The sequence below is a fragment of the Rhincodon typus genome, chromosome 5 (genome assembly GCF_021869965.1).
Source record: "Rhincodon typus isolate 14 chromosome 5, sRhiTyp1.1, whole genome shotgun sequence".
Taxonomy (NCBI): domain Eukaryota; kingdom Metazoa; phylum Chordata; class Chondrichthyes; order Orectolobiformes; family Rhincodontidae; genus Rhincodon; species Rhincodon typus.
In genome coordinates, this window is record NC_063336.1 from 86501389 (window position 1) to 86526801 (window position 25413).

General features: G+C 39.9%; 1 protein-coding gene across 1 annotated transcript in view; it reads right to left on the bottom strand.

The window, feature by feature from the left end:
* Positions 1 to 25413, bottom strand: part of LOC109917628 (signal-induced proliferation-associated 1-like protein 2) — a 401246-nt gene that overhangs the window by 38996 nt on the left and 336837 nt on the right. Inside the window, exons 13-15 of the mRNA XM_048597090.1 lie at positions 16123 to 16220; positions 13680 to 14077; positions 6766 to 6990 (exon numbers count right to left, since the gene is read on the bottom strand). Of these exons, the coding sequence (XP_048453047.1) occupies positions 6766 to 6990; positions 13680 to 14077; positions 16123 to 16220 (721 nt within the window). The remainder of the gene's footprint in view (positions 1 to 6765; positions 6991 to 13679; positions 14078 to 16122; positions 16221 to 25413) is intronic.

The window sequence follows — 25413 nt, forward strand, 5'->3', positions numbered from 1 at the left end:
ACTGAAGAAGGGTCTAGACCCGAAACGTCAGCCTTCCTGCTCCTCTGATGCTGCTTGGCCTGCTGTGTTCATCCAGCTCTACACCACAGACTTCCAGGTGTGGCCTCACCAAAACCCTGTACAGTTGTCCCTGTTTTTAAACTCCAAACCCTTGGCAATTGAGTCCAAAATTTCACTTGCCTTTTTAATTACTTGCTGCACCTGCATGCTAACGTTTTGTGTTTCATGCACAAGAACATCCACGTCTCTGTGCTGCACATTTTTGGAATCTGTCTACATTTAAATAATAGTCTGCCTTTTGATTCTTCCTACCACTTTCCTACATTAAAATCCATCTGTCAAGATTTAACCCATTCACTCAACCTATATCCCTTTGCAGATTCCTTACGTCCTCATTGCAACATTCTCTTTCCCCTATTTTTGTATCATTAATAAATATTTATAAATTATACTCTGTCCCCCAAGTCATTAATATAGATAGCAAATAACTGTGGACCTAGGATCAAACCTTGTGGCACTTGATTAATCATATCTTTTCAACTTAGAAAAGACCCATTAGACCCAAATCTCTGTCTTGTGCACTCAATCCATGCTAATACATTATCCCTGAATACCATAAGCTCTTCTCTCATGCAATAAGATTTTATGTGACACCTTATCAAATGCTTTCTGAAAATCCAAATACACTATTATCTACCGGTTCCCTTTATCAACTCGGCTTGTTATATCTTCAATGAAAATTTGTCAAATATGATTTTCCTTTCACAAAACCAAGTTGACTATGTTTGACTGCATTAAGCCTTTTTTAAATGTACTGCTCTTTCTTCCTTCATAAGTGACTCTAATATTTTCCCAATGACAGATTTTAGGCTAACTGGCCTATAGTTTTCAGCTTTCTGTCTCTCTGTCTTCATGAACAGGGTTGTCACATTCACTGTTTTCCAATCTGCTGGATCCCGCTTGGAATCTAGTAAGTTATGAAATACTTCGACTAATGCCTCCATTTTCTCAGTAGTCACTTTGTTTCAAACTCTTAGATACAGGCTATCAGATCTTGGTGACTTGTCTGCCTTCAGTCCCATTTGTTTGTCCAAAAATGTGTCTCTCAAAATGGAGACTGTTACAAGATCTTTCATCCCATTAGCACCTTGCTTATTTGCTATCGGTGCGATGTTCATAGAGTCCTCCAACATGAAGATCAATGCAAAATATTGGTGTAAATTATCTTCTTCCCAGTTTCCCTCTTATTAATTGCTCAGTTGCATTTTCCAAGTGGCCCACAATTATTTTAGCTACTCTCTTTTTATATACCCACATGTGTTCTTGCAATTAGTTTTTATATTTCTTGCCAAATTGCTTTCATAATTAATTTTCTCCCTCTTTAATAGCTTTTTTAGCTAACCATGGCTGGTTCTTAAAAATCCCAAACCTCTGGTACACCTCCTGTTTTTGCCACTTTATATGCCTTAGTTTTGGATTGGATAGTCTTCAATCACGGAGAAGGTACATTCTTCCTTGAGTTATTGTGAAGCAAGAGATGCTGCGACAATGAGTTCCAAAGATCCACCACCCTCTGACTGGAGAAATTCCTGCTTATCTCAGTTCCTTCACTCTGAGGCTGTGCCCTCGGGTCCTAGTCTCTCCTATCAGTGGAAACATCTTTTCTATGTTCACTATTTTCAGGCCTCTCATTATTCTGTAAATTTAATCAGATCCCCCCTCCCCATCCTCCTAAACACCATCGAGTGCAGACCCAGAGTTCTCAACAGTGCCTAATTTGACAAACCCTTCTTCCCTGGGATCATTCTTGTGAATGTCCTCTGGACCCCTCCAATGCCAGTACATCCTTCCTTAGATACAAGGAACAGAACTGATTACACCTTCCATCACTTTATTGACAACTGATAGTTGACTGATGGGGCAGTAATTGACTGGACTTGAATATTCAACTTTTTGTGTATAGGATGTACCAGGGCAATTTTCCACATTGTCAGGTAGATGCCAGTGTTGTAGCTGTGCTGAAACAGCTTGAATCAGGACAAAGCAAGTTGTACAGCACTCTTCACTACTACTACAGAAATGTATTCAGGCCATATCCTTTCAGTATCCAGTAACTCGAGCCATTTCTTGATATCACATGGAATGAATTGATTGAAGACTAGTGTCTGTGATGCTAGGGATTTCTGGATGAGACAGCAATGAATCATCCACACAGCACTTCTGGCTGAAGATTGTTGCAAATGCTTCATCTTTGTCTTTTGCACTCAGATGCTAGGCTCCTCTTCCATTGAAGATAGACATTTGTGGAGCCTTCTCCTCCAGTGAGTTGTTTAATTGTTCACTGACATTCAGGTCTGCAGACCTTAGATTTGACCCATTGCTTGTGTAAGTGCTTAGCCCTGTGTATCATTTGCTGCTTATCCTGCTTTTAACTTCATCAAGTTGACACCTCATTTTTAGGTATGTTTGGGGCTGCTCTTGACATGCCCTCCTGCACATGTCATTGAATCAGGGCAGATCTTCTAGCTTGATGCGTAAAAACAGACTGGGGCTATTATGGGCCATGGGTTCACAGATTGCATTGGAGTACAATTCTGCTGCTGCTGATGGCCCACAGTTGCTAGAGCTGTTCAAAGTCTATCCCATTTAGTATGGAGATAGTGCCACTCAACACAATGGAGGGTATGCTCAGCTGAAAGACATCTCCACAAGGACTGTGCAGTGGTCATTCTTATCAAACCTGTCATGGACAGATGCATCTGCGGCTGGCAGATCACTGTGGTCGATGTCAAGCATGTTTTTCCATCTTGTTGGTTTCCTCACCACTTGTTGCAGAACCAGACTAACCGGTGTGTTCAATTGGGTGAGTGGTGGTGGTGCGAGCCATTCTAGGTGACAGAGATCAAAGTTATCCACCCAAAGTATATTCTGTGTCCTTGCCACCCTCGTGCTTCCTCCAAGTGGCGTCCAGGGTCAATTTTTGGAACCTCTCCAACCCTCCACACCACATCATTTCCCTGGGCAACTTCTTCCTGACTGTATACAACTTTGCCACCAGCTCTGCTTGGCCTGTCCTGCTGGTGAGACAGAAAGTACCCATGGACGGTGATGGTGTTGAATGGGACTTTGTACGTAAGGTACAATTCTGTGAGTATGACTATGTCAGACTGTTGATTGACTAATCTGTGAGGCAGCTCTCCCAATGTTAGCACTTGACCCCAGATGTTGCAGAGGGGGACTCTGCCAGGTCAACAGGTTTGAGCTTCTTGTTGTTGTTGCTGGTACATTAATTGAGAGGTCATGTTGTGCTAGAAGATGAGAGAAAGCTTGAGAATTTACTGTAGTCCTGCTCCTGTCTCCTTGTTTTACAGGTTCCTAGCCCCCGGATTGTAACTCTGCTTCACAGACACCACCATCTAAACCAAAAACTGGAATAGTGCTCAGTGTGTGTGTGTGCTTACGTGCACTGCATGCAGAGGCTGAAGATTTGGGAAAAGAGGCTGCTGAGTGGATGAGTGGATGTGGAGGAGGAGTTGGGAAGTGAGGCTGCTAAATAAGTGAGAGAAGACAGAATGGGTTCGGAAGTGAAATGTTTGGTGGGGGGAGGGGAAGGGATAAATTGTGTGTGGAGCTGGGGGAAACAGAGCTACAATGAATCTTCTGTCACCACAGAGTATGGAGAGTTTGGCTGAAACTTGCATGAGTGCAAACACACTATTTTATATAAAGTACTTTAGAAACTGAGATTTACATATTTATATCATGTATATGTTAATATATAGTACGTACACTTTAATAAATAATTACTGAACTTTTTATTGCTTTATTGTTGTTTCTTTTTTCTGTTATCTGGAATCACATTAATATTCAAGTCTTAAAATGGATTCACATCAGAAAACTGTTTGGGATATGCTCTAGGAACAACATGTGTACCCAAATCCTGAAAGGAAGCTATCTACAAGTTTGCTGATGACACCAACATCGTGGGACAGATATCTAACAATGGGAGTCAAACTACGGAAGGGAGATAGAGGGCTTGGTGACGTGGCACAATGAAAACAATCTGTCTTTCAACTAAGGAACTGATCATTGACTTCAAAAGGAAAGAAGAACATGCCTCATATTCATCAACAGAACTGAGGTTGAGAGGATGAAGAGCATCAAGTTCCTTCGAGTGATGATAACCAACAACCTGTCCTGGTCGTACCACGTAGATGCGACAGTCAAGAAGGCACAACAATGCCTTTTCTTCCTCAAGCAGCTGAGGAAATTTGGCATGTCCATATGTCCCTCACCAACTTCTACAGATGCACCACTGACAGCATACTGTCTGATTGCATAATGGCCTAGTATGGCAACCGCTCTGCCCAGAACTGTAAGAAACTTCAGAAGGTGGTGTGCTCAGCCCAGACTATCGTGAAAGCCAACCTTCCATCCATGGAATCCAATTACACGGCTTACAGCCCCAGAAAGGCAGCCAACATCATCAAAGACCCATCACATCCCGTAATGATCTCCTACCATCTCATCCATCAGGCAGAAGATACAGAAGCTTGAACACACACAACAAGTAGGTTCAGGAACAGTTTTTTCCCAGCCGTTATCAGACAGATGAATGGACTGTCTAGCATCAAATAACACTGATCTTGCTAACGTTGATCTCACCTAGTGCACGCCCTGTGCGATGTAACCTGTATGCCTCTAAGTCTTTTTTATCAGTACATCCTTTGCTTACTATAATCTACTTGTACCGCTCGTAAACAAAGCTTTTCACTGTATTTACGTACACATAACAATAAATAAAATCAATCAATCAACTTTACCAGTACTCCTGAAAGCAGCCACTAAAAGGCATGGAAGAGCAACTACTTTTGACTGAGTATCTGTTCTTCCATCTTCTCACTGGGAAGTGCCTTATCTCCATCTGGTCCTTCCTTTAATGGCTCAGCTAAAGTCGAACATGCCAGATGGAAATCCTGCTAGCATACTACAGCTACCATTCTATAGTGTAGCTCAGTGCCATTCAGCAGCTTACATCTATGTACCACAGGCCTTAAGTTAGATTTGCACTATTGTCACAAGTTTGTTAAAATTAGCTTAATTTATCAGCTTGCAAGCCCTTTGCCTCTGAGCCAGAAAGCCCAAGTTCAAGTCTTACCTTCTCCAGAAGAGTGTCATAACATCTCTGAGCAGGTTAGTTAAAAAACACCTGCAATTGTTCCCATAGGTTAGATCTGCATTTGAGCATAACTCATTATGTATCATTGTCTATGATACAGGAAAAGTTAAACAAACAGTGAGGAGACAAACAGATGGCTAGATTTAACTATCCCAACTAATGAACTTAAAGGCAGTGGGGTATGCTACATTCAGCAGATAGCCTGCTAGCTGCCTAACCTCCCATCCTTTCCTGCTTTCAAGTGGCCTTCCTTAACTGACCCCTTGGGCCTGAGAGAGGGCTACCCTGCCCAAACGTGTAACCTTTCCAAGTTGCCCTCCCCTCCTCCACTGTTGTTAGCACAATGCTCCCATAACTCTATTGGTATAAGCAAGAGGCAAACACATTGGCCATTTAATGTATATAAGGCAGAGATTCTTCCTCTGACCTTTGCGCGGTTATGGGTGTGGGGACTACAGCATCCCATTTAATTCAGCATACAGTTAATTTAATTTTGATTTTTCTCCACAGATATTAACATTTCTGCTGAGTATTTCAAACATTTTATGTTTTATCACATGCTTCTCACACCAGCAGTAATTTAGTTGTGTACTATTTTCAGTGGACTCAACATCAAGTAAAACTACAACACTGTGGAATTGGTCGGTATCACACTTGCAAATTGGAGAACTTTTATCAGTTTCATCACCTATGTCAGATGTTAAATATTGAAAATGAAGACTTTCACAACAGGATGAAATCATTGAATAATTACACGCAGGAGGCTACATGGCCCATCACATCTGTGCAATAGTCAGTCCCACAGAGCCTGAGAATCTTATCTCTTCAGTTAGTTATCCAATTGCCTTTTGAAAAGGCACATTTCAGTCTGCCTCCATCTCATTCCAAACTATTCCAAATTCTAACCACTTGCTGTATAATGATGTTTTTCTTCATATCACTTCTACAGAGGAATCAATCACTTAAAAATTGATGTCTTCAGGTTTGTAATCCTTCCACTAATGATAGCTTTTCCTCTATCGACCCTGTATAGACTGTTCATGATTTTGCACATTTCAGTTAAATCTCTCAACCTTCCTTTCTCTAAGGAGAATAATCCAGCTTCTCTAAGCTATCCTCATAAATGAAAGCCCTCATCTCCAGAAATTCTCATAAACCTTTCTATACGATTTCTAATGCCTCACAACATTACTAAAATCTGGTGCTCAGAATTGAATACAATGTGCCAGTTAAGTCAAACTGATATTTTATAAAGGTTCACCATAACTTCCTTGCATTTGTTCTTGAAGCCTTGATCTTATATGCTTCATTAACTGCTTTGTCATGATATCGTGCCACCTTCAATTTGTTGTGCATATACCCTAGTTTCATCAGCTCCTGCACACACTTTAAAACTGTAATCCTTAGTTTAAATTACCTTTCTGTATTCTTCCTTCTGAAATGTATCAATTCTCATGTCTTTGCAGGAAATTTAATGCCAGTAAAGCTTTAAAATAAGCTTAGTTGGGCTTTCTGTGTACAGTTATCAGATATTAGAGTAAGTGATTAGAAAATGCTAACTGCATTTTCTCAGTTGAATCACTGACCTTCTGCAGTCTGCAATCTCTGACTCTTCTGGTGTGGGGCTTCCATCCAGCTTCTTCCAGCCAATGACATATTTATTAATGGCACCCTGGCAATGGTAGGATCCAGACAATGACCCCAGGATTTGTTGAGGGCTGTTCTGGGACACTATGTAGACCTTGGAGGCATCAAGTGATCCACTGGTTTTAGAAACACGCGGTGATGGACTTCCTGAATGATGTGAACCACTAAAGAAATGGAAGTTTGATGAAGGGATAGAAGAAAACAAAAGAACAGTGAATAATTTCAATTTTGCCAGGGCTCATATTATTAATTGAAGAGGATTAGTTAATTCTGCTATCCAGCAATGCTTAAAGTCAGTAATGTATCAACATCTGTGTTGCAGAATGCTTACAAACATCAGCACAAGTACTATTTTAGACAGATAAAATCACAGTTAGAGTCAATTCATTAAAAAAAAAAGCCCAAAAAGACAGAATTGGGACAGACATGAGGAAATTCTTCTTCTGAAGTGAAATGGAATTGATGTTAATGCATTAACAGATAAGAAAATTCAAATTCTAGAAATGATTTGAAAACCAGCTCGTTCCTGTGATGAGAAGCTACAGGTTAAGGAATGGGATGGACAAGTAGGGAGGGAATTATTGGGTTTCTCATCTATATTTATTGTGTAAGAACATTATGAATGCAAAACACAGCTGGCTAATGAATATGCCAAGATTTTGATGAGAATTTTTCCAAATGATAGTTGGAGGACTCATTACAAGGGCAATGAAACAGAACTATCACCTCCCCTCCAGTATGACATTATAATTAAATCTTCAGTCTAAAGTCTTTACAATTTTCCTCACTAAAAACTCATTTAAATGTGCATTTTGGTCATTTTAGTTTAACTTACAACTGCAAATCATTCTCATTCCGAAATTCAGAATGGCTGTTTTTCATAGATAAATAAATATAACACCCTTTCAGAATAACTGAAACACAACTGGTATTAGCTTGGTTTTTAATTGATATTTGATGGTGAGCAATTGACCCTGATTGCTGAATTCTAATATTTGGTGAAATAAAAGTGGCCTTTCCAAATTATTGCTGCATGAAATTAAGAGCATGGCTTGATCGTTACTTCAGGCTGCTTTCTGCGGAGACTTGGTAAATACATTCAGTAGCAGTGGGGGTCAACATTAAATCATTCTCTGCTTTTTAACAAAATAATTTGATGTTTTCAAAAGCATTGAGCAAATATATTTCTACCTATCAAGATTCACAGTAGAAATTTTCTGTTAAACTAAATACAGAGAGTATTGCAAAACATTGAATTTAATTTCATATAGACATGTCACAAACTGAAGAATATGAATCATACAGATGATTTTGCATAAACAGAAGAAAATGAATGCTTGTAGACACTGCTACATCAATTAAACAGTATTAATCGGTGTAGACAGTGTCTTAAATTGAGTATTAATTCATCTAGACATTCAAAAATTGAAGAGCATTAACTCTTTGAGGGCTATAACATGAAGCATATTAATTTATGTTGACAATATCACAAACAGATGAGTAGTAATACATGTAATGTCATAAACTAAAGATCATTAAGTAGTAAATAGATGGACAATATTGCATGAGCTGAACAGAATTAATTAATAGACAATATTGTGTACACTGAGAAGTATAATTTCATGTTAAGGGTGTGACATAAACAGAATAGTAATAAGTTTTGCAGATAATTTCATAAATTGAAGATTACCATTTGATAGTGTTGCATGAACTGAAAAGTACTAATTAATACAGAGGGTTATCAATTGAGGTTCACCAATTACTTCAGGTAAAATTGTAAGACCATGACGTGTAGGAGAAGATTTGACTCATCAAGTCTGCTCTGCCATCCAATGAGATCATCATGTCTGGCCTGATGATCCTCAACACCACTTTCCTGCCTTATTCTATAACTCTCAGTTCTCTTAATGATTCAAAATCTGGCTATCTCTGCCTTGAATATATCTAACGATCCAGCATCTACAGCCCTCTGTGGAAAAGATTTCCACAGATTCACTGCCCTCAGAGAAAGACATCCTCCATATTTCTGTTTTAAAAGCGTGACTCCTTGCTCTGAAGTAATGCTCTCTGGTATGAGGCTCTCCTACAAGGGAAAAATATTCTCTGCATCCACCCTGTCAAGCCCCCAAGGAATCTTATATGTTTATCAAGATCTCCCTTCATTCTTCTGATCTCCAATGAGTACGAGTCCAACCTATTCAACAGCTCCTTGTAAGAAAATTCCTCTATTCCTGGGACCAATCTGGTGAACCTTCTCTGCAGTGCCTCCAATGACAGCATACTTATCTCTAGATAAGGGGGCCAAAACTATTCACAATATTCTAGGTGTAGTCTGACACGTGCCTTGGAGAGTTTTAGCAAGACCTCCCCACCTTTTACACTCAAAAGTTGATAGAAGTTTGGAACTTTCTTCCGCAAATGACAGATACTTCTTTAATTGTTAGTTTTTAATACAAGATCAATACATTTTCTCTGAAGTAAAGGTATGTGTTAAAGGCAGGTATATGGAGTTAGATCACAGAAGCACCATGATCTCATTGAATAGCAGAACAGGCTTGAAGGACTGAATGGCCTACTCCTATTCTTATGTTCCATTTTCATGAGCAATTCCCTTTAAAATAAAAGCCAACATTCAATTTGCATTCCCTGTTACTTGCTGAACTTGGATGCTTGCTTTCTGTGATTCATGAACAAAGACACACAAATTCCTGCGCGGTAGCTTTATGATAATATTCAACTCTTCTATGCTTCTTGCATGACCTCACATTTTTCCACATTATATTCCATTGGCCAAGTTTTTGCCCACTCACTTAATCGGTCTATATCCCTCCGTAAACTCTTTATATGATCCTCACTAATTGTCTTCCCACCTATTTGTGTCATCTGCAAACTTGGTGATAGTACATTCACGTCTGTCATCCAAGTCATTAGTATATATTCTAAATAATTATGGCCCCAGCATTGATCCCTGTGGCACTCCATAGTTAGAGGTTGCCATTCTGAAAATGCCCCTTTTGTCCCAACTCTCAGTCATTTATTACAAAGTTCTGGAGAAACTGAGCAGGTCTGGCAGTTTCTTGGGAAAGAAAAGAGAGTTAACGTTTGAAGTCCAGAACTGAAAGCAGCTGGAAAAACATGGTATTATATTGATGATGTGGGGTGGGTTTAGGATGGGAAAAGGAGTGGGATAGATGGATGGAGTTTGTGCCAAGACAGAGAGAGGATAAGAGGGGGATGCAGTCAAAAGGACTACCGATAATAAGCTGGGGAAGAAATTAATGCCGTATAGGCGATGATGGAAATTGTGAATATTTGAAAATAGGTTGGCTTTGTATAGAATAAGACCGGGGGAGTGAGAATAGATAACAAACATGGAGGAAGGTGTTCATGCTCTGAAATTGTTAACCTTAATGTTGAGTGCTGGGGGCTGTACCTTACAGGTGGAAGGTGAGGTCATAGAGTCATACAGCATGGAAACGGACCTTTCAGTCCAACTAGTCTACGCCGACTATGTTCCCAAATGCCCACATTTGGCCCATATCCCTCCAAATCTTTCCTATTCATGTACTTATCCAAATATCTTTTAAAAGTAACTGTGCGTGCACCCACTTCCTCTGGTTGTTCATTCGACACACTAACCACTCTGTATAAAAAAGTTGCCCCTCATGTCCTTTTTAAATCTTTTTCCCCTCACCTTAAAAATATGCTATTAACCTCATCTATGCCCCTCATAATTATATAAATCTCGATAAGGTCACCCCTCAATCTCATACACTTCAGTGAAAAATGTCCAAGCCTATCCAGCCTCTCCCTACAACTCAAATCCTTCAGCCCCGGCAACATTCAATAAATCTTTTCTGAACCCTTTCCAGTATAATAATATCCCTCCTATAACAGGGTGACCAGAACTGCACATAGTACTCCAGAAGAGGCCTCACCAACATCCTGTACAACTTCAACATGACATCCCAACTGCTATACTCAATGGTCTGAGCCAAAAGAAGGCTACATGCCTTCTTAACTAATCTGTCTACCTGTGACACAAACTTCAAAGAATTATGCACCTGAACCTCTAGGTCTCTCATTCTGCAACACTACCTTAGGGTCCTATCATTAATTATATAAGTCCTGCCTTTGTTTGTTTTACCAAAATGCAATTCCTTGCATCTATCCAAATTAAACTCCCATCTGCCATTCCTCAGGCCATTGACTCAATTGATCAAGACTTCCTTGCAATCTTAGATAACCTTCTTCATTATCCACTATACCACCAATTGTGGTGTCATCTACAACCTTACCAATCATGCCTCCCACATTCTCATCCATATTATTTACATAGATGACAAACAAAAGTGGATCCAGCACTGATTCTTGTGGAATTTTTTAAAAAATTCGTTCACAGGATGAGGGCATCGCTGACTAGGCCAGCATTAATTGCCCATCCCTGCTAGTCACAGGCCTCCAGTCTGAAAACAACACTCCAGCACCACCCTCTGTCTCCTACTATAAAGCCAATTTTGTATCCAATTTGCAAGCTCACACTGAATCCCATGCAATTCAACTTTACTAATTAGACTACCATGCCGAACCTTGCCAATGACTTTACTAAAGTCCAAGTAAACAATGTCTACCGCTCTGCCCTCATCAATCTTTTTGGTTACTTCCTCAAAAAACTCAATCAAGAACTGAAACAGCCCTGAGTGGGCCTAAGACAGAAATGTTGGCATGGGAACATCATGGTGAGTTGAAGTGGCAGGCAACTAAAAGCTTGGAGTTATTTTTATAGATAAAGCAGAGTGTTTGGCTAAGCAGTCGCTTAGTCTTTGTTTGGTCTCTGCAGTGTAAAGGGACCATATTGTGAGCAGTGAATACAGCAGACCAGATTGAATTATGGTGTGGAAGGTGTGTCTTCTATTAGTTAGCCAATCCTCTATCCACGCTAATATACTACATCCAAAACCATGGACTCTTATCAAATAACCTTATGTGTCATACCCTATCAGTATGGTAGACAGTGTCACATACTGAAAAATATTCATTATTGTTGATAGTACAGCATGAATAACAGTTACTAAATCCTGTTCAGAGGTATGTCAAGATTGGTAAGCAGATCAATAACCAGAGAACACAGATATAAATTAAGTGGCAAAATAGATGATAACCTTGATAACACAGTGTGGAGCTGGAGGAACACAGCAGGCCAGCAGCATCAGAGAAGCAGGAAAGCTGATGTATTGGGTCGGGACCCTTCTCTAAAAAAAAAGGCTCCCAACCAGAAACATCAACTTTCCTGCTCCTCTGATGCTGCCTGGCCTGCTGTGTTCCTCCAGCTCCTCACTGTGTTATCTCAGACTCCAGCATCGGCAGTTCTTAGAATCTCTGGATGATAACTTTGTTGTTTTTACACACAATAAGTTTTGGCCTGGAACACACTGCTCGAAGGGTGGTGGAAGCAGATCCAAAAGTAAGTTTCAGAGAAGAACATGAAGTATACTCCAAGCGATTGAGGGGAGGGGCAAGCAAGGGCATCACTGAGCTATAGGGAAAATAGAAGGAAATTAGATTCATTGCACATTTGCTATACAGTCACAATGGATGAATGACCTGCTTTTGAGCTACAAGATTCTAAAGAATTCCAAATGTAGATTTTCAAGAACCTTTCCGATAGATTAATCAGTATATTGCACTTGGCAATGCTACCCTCAAGTAGTTTCTTAATATTAAGATATTTAAGCAAGTAGATCTGTATTCAACAATGTTCTGATTGGTGTACTTCAGACAGCACTCACATGATTCACATGGAGTATTGTGTAGAGTTTTGGGTGCCACATTATGGGAAGGATGTGAACACACTGGAGAGAATTCAGAAGCAATTTACCAGTTCCCGGAAGGAGACACTTCTGTTATGAGGGTAGATTGAAGAAGTTGGTTCTGTTCTTCTTGGAGAGAAGAAGGCTGAGAGTTGATCTGAAAGGTGTTTTCAAAATTAGGAACCGGCTAGGGAGAAATTGTTTCCATTCATAAAAGAAAAAACAATGAATGTCACAGATTAAAAGTGATGTGCAAATGAAGAAAGGGTGCGTAAAAAAATACTTATTTCCACATCTAGTAGTTAGAATATGGAATGAATGGCCTGGAAATATGGTGGAAGCAGGCTCAATTGAGGCATTCAAGAGGGTGTTGGATGATTATTTGGCTAGAAATGGTGGGCAAAGATATGGGGAAAAGACAGGAATTTCCAACTAGGTAACAGAACAAGCGCAAGTATGATTGGCCTAATAGCCTCCTTCTGCAATGTGACAATTCTTTGATGACTGAAGACATGGCTAAGCTTCTTAATACAGAGGATTGTTGATGTGTGGAATGCTTTCAATGGGAATAGTTCAGGCAGAGGCCATTGCATCTTTTAAGGGGAAAATGGGGCAATTCTTTGAAGCAAATGTCCACAGCCAAGATGTGAAAGTAGAATTAGTGCTGGATTTCTCTTTCAAACATCTTTATAGATGTGACTGTCCAAATGATCTTATTATAAGCTGTAAAGTTCTGTACTTCACAAATGTTTTCTACAGTATGCAGTATACACTATAGATTGGACTTTTACAGAATGCTGAGACACAGTTCTTTCAGACAAACATTTCCGACAGCATAACCATCCTCAATTATCAGTGCCATCAGTAAATTAAGGCAGTCAAAATAGTGAAGTGTATGCCCCTGGAACAGACAATATTGTACATCTTTGTCATTTTGATCAAAAGTCCTGATTTAAGTCTTCTGTTTCACAAGATAACTTAACTTTATATAAATACTCACTGATAATGTTATGTTTATTTGCTGAAGTAAGAACTATCTGTACCTGGAATGTGAGGAGATCTCACTGAGATCACCAGTGCTTCCTTGGGTAGCAAGGCTGGCAGAAATTGCAGCAGTGTAGTTATGAACGCTGTATGATTTTGCTTGTCCATCTTCAGGCCCTCCATCTTCACAATGATCCACCCATTGTACCATCTGGTCTGCTCTGCTTTGTATAGCTGGTCTGTTGGCAGTTAAATGAACCGTGCCCATCAATGGGGGTGGCATACATGGAGCTGTGTCAATTCCACTGTCAGTGGAGGCCCCTTTAATGTAAGTCAAGCCCAGCAATTCTGGATCCATTAAGTCACCAGAACCAAACTGTTTATCATCACTATTGCTGGATGCATTACTGGACAGAGTATTGCTGCTGGAATGGCTTGAGCAATTGTTGTCGGTAATCTAAAGATGAGGAAAAGGGATACACAACCCAGAATAATAAATATTTCCTGGTGCACTTAAATACTGAAACATACTTATTTAGCAATAATTATAGTTTTACTGTAAAAGCCCATTGTACTAGGACCAAATCTGAGTCAGGTTTGTAGGACAGGATTAATAACATATTTTAATTTTCACATTAGCATTTTAAAGTACAAATATTACAAAACAAAATTAATGGAACTGCTAATGAACATGCCCTTTGACCCTTGGGCAGTGAGTTATAAAAATATAGCGTGGCGTGATCTCATTATAAAAACCAACTCACACCCGTATTTACAACTATTGGCTTTAAATACATGTATACAAGCTGCACTATAACCCAAGTTGACCCCAGTGCCTTCATTATCTCTAGATTAAGTTCATGGACGTGTTAACTTATAAAAATACTGCCTTAATGCTAATACTAGTACCAGGGAGGATGCTTAGAAAATGTGCTAATAAATGTGCATCTACCGCCTTTCCCAACCCAATTTCATAAATGGATATCTCATCACCAAATGGCATAATTGTATTAATTGGCATGGTTACATTTGACACAAAGGGTGTGAGAAATTGTTCCAGCATCTCTTTGTAGGCTTTCATCAAGCTCAAATGAAAAAGTGAAGCCACTTATGCTAATTGCTGTTAATTAAATTGAAAATGATTAGGAAAAAATGCCCTATGGCAAGGTTAGAATAAACATTTTGTTGACTTAAATAAACTTCTGTTACCAAAACAATTACTTCCAAATAAAATTACAAAGGACACATCAAGATTTACTAGATGAACACAAGGACTGTTCTCGTAAAATGTGATGTGATATTGCAAAGAATTTAAAGACAGAGTGGTTTCTTGACCTTACTGTGCATAGCAACTACTAGAACTTTCAAGTTTACTCCTGCAGTGCAAATACTACTATAACCAAGAACAGGTACCAAAGGAATCAAAATTTAAAAGATTTCATTTTTGCAGTTCAAACAAATAAACCCAGTGCCTGGTTAATAGTGCTACTTCCGTAAAATAGCAAAGAAGTTGAAATGACACAGCTGATATTGCTATTTGTTAAGTTATTTAATCGATCAAAGGCAGTGGGACATACTCTTAAGTGGTGTCTGTCAGCAGTGAGGACCAGAACCCTCCAGCACCACTGTGTTTGCTTCTAACACGAATTTAAATACTAACTGCTATATATATATAGGGCAGATAAGTGGAGCACAGAATGAAAGTGCAATTACAGGACAGGTAATGGAGTTATGTACCATGAACAGTTAACTATATATAAAAATGGAGCTCCATACTTACATTTCAAGTAAATTGAGTTCTGCATAGTGTACAATTCATGTATTGGGGCCATGTATGGTGCACAGTTACTGTTCAGACAAATGGAGCTTCACACTGTTACAACTATATTTCAGGTAAATTGAGCTATTCACAGGGTACAATTCAAGTAAATGGAGCTCTGCACAATTACACTTTCATTTAAGGTAAATGGAGCTCTGTACTGTGGTTTGAACTCCACTCTGCCTGACACAACAGTGCAGAGATGCTGTCAGATCTGAGCTGCCAGATCCATACACAGGTAAGGGTGTCAAACCAAAGATCTGTTTTAACATCTTATTATACAAAATAATACATCCCTACTTTATAATCAAACTACCGTATAGAAACATGTAGTAGATACACTAACCAAACTGACACGTGATAATATCAGCTGAAGCCATTTTGTTGAAGGCTTTTAACTTGACATTGTCCATTAAACCAGAATGAAGGACAATGTAATAACTATTTCCCACCCTGGCCCTTCACCTCCACTTCTCAAGAAGCAAACCTGGTTATGTGTGAAAGTAGCTCTGAGAAAAACACTCTACCCTCCAGCAGGTTTAATGTTTGCTCAGCAGCCCCTCACAGGTCTAATGCAGGCAGTGACAGCACCAACAGAATGTGGAGCAGGCAACTGCATGTTGGAAATAAAAACATTGACACAAATCTGCTTACAACATTTGCTGATGGCCAGTGAATCTTACATGTAAAATCTTATTTGGAGACTCTTTGCCAATGCTTTCCCTTTGCAGTCCCTTGTAGGAATTCAGGATTTTTGTTGATGGAACATGCCATCTAGGTTCTGGAAGAGAAATGATTAAAAAAAAAATTGGTGGCCGATTTTGATCAGTAGTTAAAGGAAGTCACAAAATTACAGACAAGTTTTCAAATTTGCATTTGACCTTGTACTGCTTTCAATTCTTTTCTTCAATGTTTATTCAACTTGATCCTATTACTGCCAATAAATCAGGGAATGAAGACTCTTCTGTCGTCATGTGGAAAGAAAGTCATAGAGTCATAGAGCTGTACAGCACGGAAACAGACCCTTCGGTCCAACTCGTCCATGCTGACCAGATATCCTAAATTAATCTAGTCCTACTTACCAGCAGTTGGTCAATATCCCTCTAAAACTTTCCTATTCATATACCAAGTCTTGATGAAGGGTGTAAACCCAAAATGTCGACCTTCCTGCTCCTCTGATGCTGCCTGACCTGCTGTGTTCCTCCAGCTCCACACTATATTGACATAAATTCATCCAGATGCCTTTTAAATGCTGTAATTGTACCGGCCTCCACCACTTCCTGTGGCAGCTCATTCCGTAAATGCACCACCCTCTGCATGAAAATGTTGCCCCTTAGGTCCCATTTAAATCTTCCCCCTCTCATCTTAAACCTATGTCCTCTAGTTTTGGATTCCTCTATCCTGGGAAAAAGACCTTGGCTATTCACCCTATCCATGCTCCTCATGATTTTATACGCTTCTATAAGGTCACCCCTCAGCCTCTGATGCTCCATGGAAAATAGTCCCAGGCTATTCAGCCTCTCCCTATAGCTCAAATCCTCCAACCCTGGCAACATTCTTGTAAATCTTTTCTGAACCCTTTCCAAATTTCACAACATAGGGTGGCACAGTGGCTCAGTGGTTAGCATTACTGCCTCACAGCACCAGGGACCTGGGTTCAATTCCAGCCTTGGACGACTGTCTGTGTGGAGTCTGCACGTTCTCCCTGCGTCTGCGTGGGTTTCCTCCGGGTGCTCTGGTTTCCTCCCACAGTCCAAAGATCTACAGTACTATCCTAATAAAGGGATCATTCCTTTCTTATTTCTCGGTTCTACCCAAATAGCTTCCGTGGACATACTCCCAGAAATGTCCTTCCTAAGTACAGCTGTAATGTTATCTATAATTAAAAACGCCACTTCCCCTCCTCTCTTGCCCACCTATCCATCCTTCTTATAGCATCTATACCCTGGAACTTTAATCTGCCAGTCCTGTTCATCCCTGAGCCATGTCTCTGTAATTGGTATGATAACCCAGCCCCATGTTCCCAACCATGCCCTGAGTTCAACTGCCTTACCTGTTAGGCCTCTTGCATTGAAATAAATACAGTTTTATTTATCAGTTCTATCTCATTCTCTGCTTTGTTCCTGCCTGTCTTGACTGTTTGACTTGCTCCTTTTCCTGACTCTACCAGTCTCAGGCTGATCTCTTTCAGACAACATTAAGTTGGTTACTACTTCTCTTTAGGACAGGTCTTTTTGAACTTCCTAGATTCGTTCTTCTTGGACACTGCAAACCGATAAGGGCTCTGCCCTATGTCTCACTCTTGTGCACTTTATATCTTCCCTCAAGCAAGTTCTTTTAGTTGCTGGCAATTATTTGGATTCTCTCTCCTTCCTGGCTATATAGGAGAAATGCTGCATAGTCAAATGTGGTTTCCCATCAAGCCTCCAGGTCAATAGAGAAAGTCCTGACCCAACCTGTTTGCAAATAGATGGATACCTAGTACAAAACTGACAGGAGTGCAGGAAAAGAGATACACTACTGGTGGTTACTGTGTCAATTTACTAATCCACTGTTAGTAATAATATCTCTCACTACTCCCTTATTTACCCAACATCAGTTTATGAATATTCAAGGTTCACAAAGAAATGCAGCCTACAACATCCCAGGGACTATGTCCTCATTGGGTATATCTGCAACATTTTCTTGAAAGTCGATTTGTCAATTTCCACTTACATTCACTAACTTCACCAAAGATTAAGGCTCACGTTTCTGACTCTTGTCCTTCTAATATTTCTCATGTGTTTCACTCTTGGTATTGAAGTCTCCATAACTGTCAAACCTTTAGTCAAACGGAGTCATTTTTTTTCTTTTATATAATTAAAATTTTCTTTCCTCTGCTAAAATCACTATTCTTTGAAACTGATCACAATCAGCAACAGCTCCGTTTCTCTGCTACTGAAACAAATCTAAATCTGTAGGGTGCAGTATGCCACAGCTTCCGACAGCAGCAGGGAATGCAGAAGAACAGATTAGTTTCCCATTAGGCTCCTTTTTCATCTACCCAAAGTGTGTTGTTTAGGATCAGCTACTTGAGTACCATGGCCAACAGTTTTGCATTTTTAAAAATATTTTTAATGACATAAATGTAGCAAAGAAAATATGTGATAACAAGGTGTAGAGCTGGAAGAACACAACAGGCCAAGCAGCATCAGAGGAGTAGGAAAGCTGATGTCTTGGGTCTGGGCTCTTCTTCAGAAAGAAAACATGTGTAGCCTTTTTTTTAAAATCAAATTGATTGTTAAAACAAGATTAAACATTGTACTGTAGAGAAATGAATGCCGAACAACGAAACACTAATAATATCCCAAAAAGTGATTAAACAAATTCCAACTCACTTCAAACTCTAGCCTCCAGTTCACCCAGAACTTCATTGTTCACATGTTTTCTTGTACAATCAACCCTGTTATCCAAGATTCCACTGCTCCCTGTCTGTCTGATTTGAAAAAAAAAACTTGTCTTTACAGGTTCTTTCATAGTTTTTCCTCTGCACCAGAATGTTTCTCACTCAGAATCCAAACTGTTGCTGTCTTTACGGCCCCATGCTGTGGATGACACAGCTTTAAGACCATAAAACCATAAGACATAGGTGCAGAAATTAGGCCATTCAGCCCACCAAGTCTGCTCCACCATTCAATCATGGCTCTGATAAGTTTCTCAGCCCCATTGTCCCGCTTTTTTCCCATAATCCTTGATCCCATTGACAATCAAGAACCTATCTACCTCCGTCTTAAATATACTCAATGACCTGGCCTCCACAGCCTTCTGTGGCAATGAATTCCATAGATTCACCACTCTCTGGCTGAAGAAGTTTCTCTTTATCTCTGTTCTAAAAGGTCTTCCCTTTACTCTAAGGCTATTCCCTCGCGTCCTAGTCTCTCCTACCAATGGAATCATCTTCCCAACATCCACTCTGTCCAGGCCGTTCAGTATTCTGTAAGTTTCAATTAGATCCCCCCTTATCCTTCTAAACTCCATCGAGTATAGACACAGAGACCTCAAACATTTCTCAGAGGTTAAGCTTTTCATTCCTGGGACCATTCTCATGAACCTCCTCTGAACCCGCTCCAGGGCCAGTACATCTTTGCAGAGATATGGGGCCCAAAACTGTGCACAATACTTCAAATGTGGCCTGACCAGAGCTTATAGAGCCTCAGAAGTACATCCCTGCTTTTATATTCAAGTCCCTTCAAAATAAGTGCCAAAGTTGCATTTGCCTTCCTGACTACTGACTCAACCTGCAAATTTATTTTGAGAGAATTTTGGACTAGAACTCCCAAGTCTCTGCACTTCAGACTTCTGAATTTTCTCCCCATTTAGAAAATAGTCCATACCTCTATTCTTCTTACCAAAGTGCCTGACCTCACACTTTCCCACGTTGTACTCCATCTACCACTTCTTTGCCCACTCTCCTAACCTGTCCAAATCCTTCTGCAGCCTCCTTGCATCCTCAATACTATCTGTCCCTCCACCTATCTTTGTATCATCTGCAAACTTAGCCAGAATGCCCACAGTCCTTCATCTAGATCATTAATGTATAAAATGAAAAGTTGTGGTCCCTATACTGACCCTTGTGGAACACCAATTGTCATCGACTGTCATCCTGAGAAAGATACTTTTAACCCCACACTCTACTTTGTGCCAGACAGCTAATCTTCTATCCATGCTAGCACCTCGCCTCTAACACCATGGGCTCTTATCTTACTCAGCAGCCTCCTGTGTGGCACCTTGTCAATGCAGTAGAGGAAATCAGGAAGTTAATTCCACTTGAGCATGTTAGCCTAAAGCCTAAAACCTAAAGCCTAAGGCTGAAAGCCAACATGCTCAAGCGGAATTAACTTCCTGATTCCCTCTATTGCATCTCAACTAGCTTCTAAACTTATCCATCATTCATATGCCCTACCATCTTCTCCTCATTTTGCTTCAGCTCCCCGAGTGAATCTGACAAGACATTTTGCTGTCTTATCATTGCTTGTGCTTTGGCTGTTATTGGTCAGAGTCACCATTGATACTTTTGACAGTTACCTTAAATCTGTGACCTCTGGTTAATGACTCTTCTGTCACTGGAAACAGTGCCACTTTATTTCCCTTTGAGTGTAAGTCATACAATGAGAGTGAAGGATTCTTTGCCAAAGTGAGAATGATTCAGGGGAACTGGGAATTTGGGGCAGAGCGGAGGTGGGATTGGGAGAGGGAGGGGGGGTACTTTAATTAATGTTTACTCCAAGAAATAAAGTCTCCAGAGCAGGAGGTGAGTGGAATAGGAAAAAAAGAAGCATGAATTGTGAGGCTTACCAACAGCAATATGATGTCATCAGTAGAGAAAAAGCAGCTGATTGGTGAGGAGATTTGGTCAGTAGTTCAAGTCTTTAATTGAAAGTTGGTTATTTCGTTTGCATTTAAGTCTCTAGACTTTTTGTCTCTCTTTTTCTAAGAAATAGCTTGTTAAGTTTTCATTGCAAGTCCATACTTATTCTAAGGGTGACTTATTTTGGGTGTTTAGAGTTACAGGACGGGGACGGGCTAAGTGGAGTGTACGGCCTGCAGTATTTCTGAAGTCATGGACATTGGCCCAGACAAACATATATGCAGAAGTGTAACTGGCTGTACAAACTCAGCTCTGGATTTTGGAACTGGAGCAGTGGCTAGAGTCACTTTTTTGTATCAGAACTCTATGGATAGCATGGAAAGAGAGGTGGTTGCTCCACAGATTAGAAGTGTACTGTCAGAGGGTAAATAGGTGATTACCAGACAGTCTAAGAAAACCAAGCAGGTAATGCGGGAGTTCCCTGAGCCTATCATGTTTCCTAATCAGCATTTCATGAAGGTAGATTTTAGGGAATTAGGAAGGAAAGTACAGAAAAAAAAAACAGAACCGCAAATGGAGTAATCTCAGGATTACTCCACTGGCACGTGCTGGGTGAGCATAAGAACAGGAGAACTGATTGATTGAATATGTGACCGGAGAACTGATATAAGAAGGAAGGAATTAGATTTCTGAGGAATTAGGACTGACCTGGGGCAGGTGGGACCTGTACAACCTGAACAGGCTATGTCATAACGGGACCGAGATTGATATGCTCGTGAGGAATTTTGCTAGTGCTGTTGCAATGGTTTCGAACACCCTGTCAAGGTGTTAGGAACCCTGAGGGATAATCCAAATTGGAAGGAAATGAAGTTGGTGACAGGGAATCAGAAAGATGCTAAGAACAGTAGAATTCAGCAAGAACAAAACCAAGCATCAAGTATGTTTCCAAAGTGGAATGATGACAAAAAGACAAAGTTAAGGGCGCTTTCCTTGAATACAAAAACATAGGTGATGTCAAAGCACACACAAAGGACAAAAGGTATGATCTAATTGCCATTACAGAAACATAGCTGCATGGTGACTAGGACTAGAAACTGAATATTCAAGGATGTTCAATGTTTAGGAAGGTCTGACAAGGGGGAATAGGCGATGGCATTGCAACAATAATAAGGGATGGGATCAGTACATTAGAAATGAAGGATCAGAAGAACAATGAGTGGAATCTGTTTGGGTAGATCTACAAAACAGCAAGGGCAGCAGACATTGATTGGATTTATTTATAGGCCACCAAATAGTAGTGGTAGTGTGGGACATGGTGTTACTCAGGAGATGAGAGAAGTAGGCAGCTTAGGCAACACAATTATCATGGATGACTTCAACCTTCACATTGGCTTGGTAATCCAATTGAGCATCAAAGCAGTGGAGGACAAGTTTCTGGAATGTGGAAGGAATGGTTTTCTAATATGTTGAAGACCCAACTAGATGCCATTGATGACATGTATTCTAGATCTAGCATTATGTCATGAAAAAAGGTTAATTAGCAATCTGATTGTAGAAGAACCTTAAGGGATTAGTGACTACCATATGATAGAATTTTACAATATGCTTGAAAGTGAAGTAGCTCATTCTGAAGCAAGAGTGTTAAATTTGAATTAGAGAAATTATGAAGGCAAGAGGCATAAATTAGCTGAGATGGATTCAGAAAATGCATTAAAAGGCATGACTTCATAGGCAGGAGTCAGTCTTTAAAGAACTATTAGATGATTTACTGGAGCTATACAGTTCTTCAAGGTGCAAATACCTAAAAAAAATCAGTCAACCATGGCTAACAAAGGAAGTTCAAGACTGTATGAAAAGGTCTACAAGGTCATGGGGGCAAGTGTAGAGTATTTCATCACACTCCTGATTTGTGCCTTATATATGGTGGACAGGCTGTGGAGTGTCAGGAGGTCCGTTACTCGCTATAGCATTCCTAACCTCTGACCTGCCCTTGTAGCTACGGTATTTATATGGTGAGTCCAGTTGAGTTTCTGTTCAATGTTAAGCCCCTGGATGTTGATAGTGGAGGATTTCTTAAATGTTAAGAGGCTGGAATGGGTAAATATACAAAGGAACCAAGATGTCCTCATCAATAAGCCACTGAAAGACTAAAATGGAGATGCAGCAAGCTCTTAGGAAGGCTAACTGAATAATTAGCCTTTCTTGCAAGAGAATTTGAGCACAGGAGTAGTGAATTCTTGCTTCAAATGTATAAAATTTTGGTTGATCACATCTGGAATACTGTGTGAAGTTTTGGCCTCCTTACTAATTAACCTTTTTTCATGACATAATGCTAGATCTAGAATGCATGTTGGATACTGTTGCCATAGAAGGAATGTAGTGAAGGTTCACCAGAAGGTCCCATTCCTGGGATGGTAGGCCTGTCCTATGAAGACAGATTTGGCAAACTGGTGCTATATTGAGTAGAGTTTTGAAGAGAATTAAAGATTATCTCACTGAAACTTACAAAATACTTAACAGGGTAGAGGGAAGTTTCCTCTGGTTGCTGAGTCTACAACTAGAGGTCACAATTTAAAAATAACAGGGTGCCACACTTTTTTCTGAGATTAAGAGCATTTTTTTTTAAACTCAGAGGTTTGTGAATCTCTGGAATTCGCTACCACAGAGGATTATGGAAGCTCAGTCTTTGAGTTTGTTTAAGGTAGAGATTGATAGATTTCTGATTACTAGTGGTGTACATGGCAATGGGGATGGGGATAGATTAAAGGGATTGAAGTGTCTGATCATCCATGATCATAATGGATGGCCGGGCAGGCTCAATAGCGCCTGCTCAACCTATGTTCAAAAAATCTTGCATTCTGAAAAACAAATCAAATCTTTGCTTAATCTTCTCTGCTCTAAGGGAAACAATCCATTTTCTTGTATACACTCTAACACCAAAGGAGAAGTCTAAATAAATCAAAGGAGAAACTTGTTGAATTTAGTACAGGTTATGTAAATAGTAATAACAAAAATTAATGAGGCTTCAAACAAATTGCAAAAACATTTTGGTTTCCACCCATGAGTACTAGCAGAAGAAAGTTGCAAAACTGAATATGTGTTAGTCATAACCTTCCAAATTTCTTCAGATTGGAAAATTAAACGTGATGCTAAGTGAAAACTATAGATTACCAGTTACGTGAATGTAACTGAAGGCATCAATGTTCTACTGAATTCAGATCCATCTGGATCGTTCAGTAAGGAACATAATATAGTGATCAAAACTGATTTCAATCTCATTAACCATTTGGATTTTGTAAAAAGTGACTTTCAAATTTTCTGACTTTAAAAAAAATTTCTGCTGTAAGTAAAAATGGTTAATTGCCCAGTTAGACTACTACAACTCATCATTGAAAAAGTTGTATTATTGCAATAATTTTGCAGATGATGCACTGAATTACGAAATGATTCAGTGAATGGGTTTGGTGTTCTATTCCAAAATTCTGAATTAGATGTTTCTCTCTTATCTCACAGTGAAGGCCTGAAGAAACTGAAGCTTCCCTTTAGAAGGAACACAGAATCACAGGTAGCAAGTGGCGTTCACAGAACAGGTCACAGTCCTGTTTAAATTAGTTTACCAATATTGTACTCTTCCCTCAGACCACAGCAGGCATTGAGACAAGTTTCTACAGACTGCCCTTTCCCACTTTCAAACTGGCATGGGATCTAGTTCAGCTGGGGAATTGTGCTCATAATGAAAAAGTGTAAAGGTAGAAGTGAAATCCATGTTAAATAGTGTAGTGAGGGGCTGACTGACAAATTTTACTTAACGTAGCATTTTTTTGACTCAATCACCTCAAATAAAAGCAAATGCCCGAAGTGTTTTCTTACACAACACAGAAATCATTATGCAGTGTAAGAACCTACCCACAGAACTGAGAGACTGTCCTCTGAATTGGAATCATTAATTTAGAAATAGCACTGGCAGGAAAGTTGAATTACACCATGTCCTTCTTCAAGTAGTTCCTTGGATTCCTAACCTCTATAAAACCATCACAACAGAAAGACCCAACCTTGGTCTAATGATTTATTTGAACAGCACCATAGAATCCCTAGTGTGGAAACAGGCCCTTCAGCCCAACAAGTCCACACCGACCCTCTGAAGAGCAGCATCCCAACCACAACACATCCCCATAACCCACCCAATCTACACATCCCTGAACACTACAGGCAATTTAGCATGGCCAATTCACCTAGCCTGCACATCTTTGGACTGTGGGAAGAAACTGGATCAGCTGGCAGAAACGCACACAGACACAAGGAGAATGTGCAGACTCGACAGATGGTAGCCCGAGGCTGGAATCGAACCTGGGTCCCTGGCACTGTGAGGCAGCAGTGCTAACCACTGAGCCACTGTGCTGCTCTTCTTCCTTAACAACATTTCTTTTTGCTATAGAAATGTTAAGGTAGTATAATGCTTCAAAGTGCTTCACAGGAACATCAAACAAAATTTGACATTGAGCTACATAAGAGATATTGTGGCAGATTAAAAAACTTTTGGGTAAATAATGCAGATTGATAACACAGTCTTAATTGAGCAAAGATGTTTAGAAAGGATCTGGCACCATGACTCTCTGCGGCAAGGAGT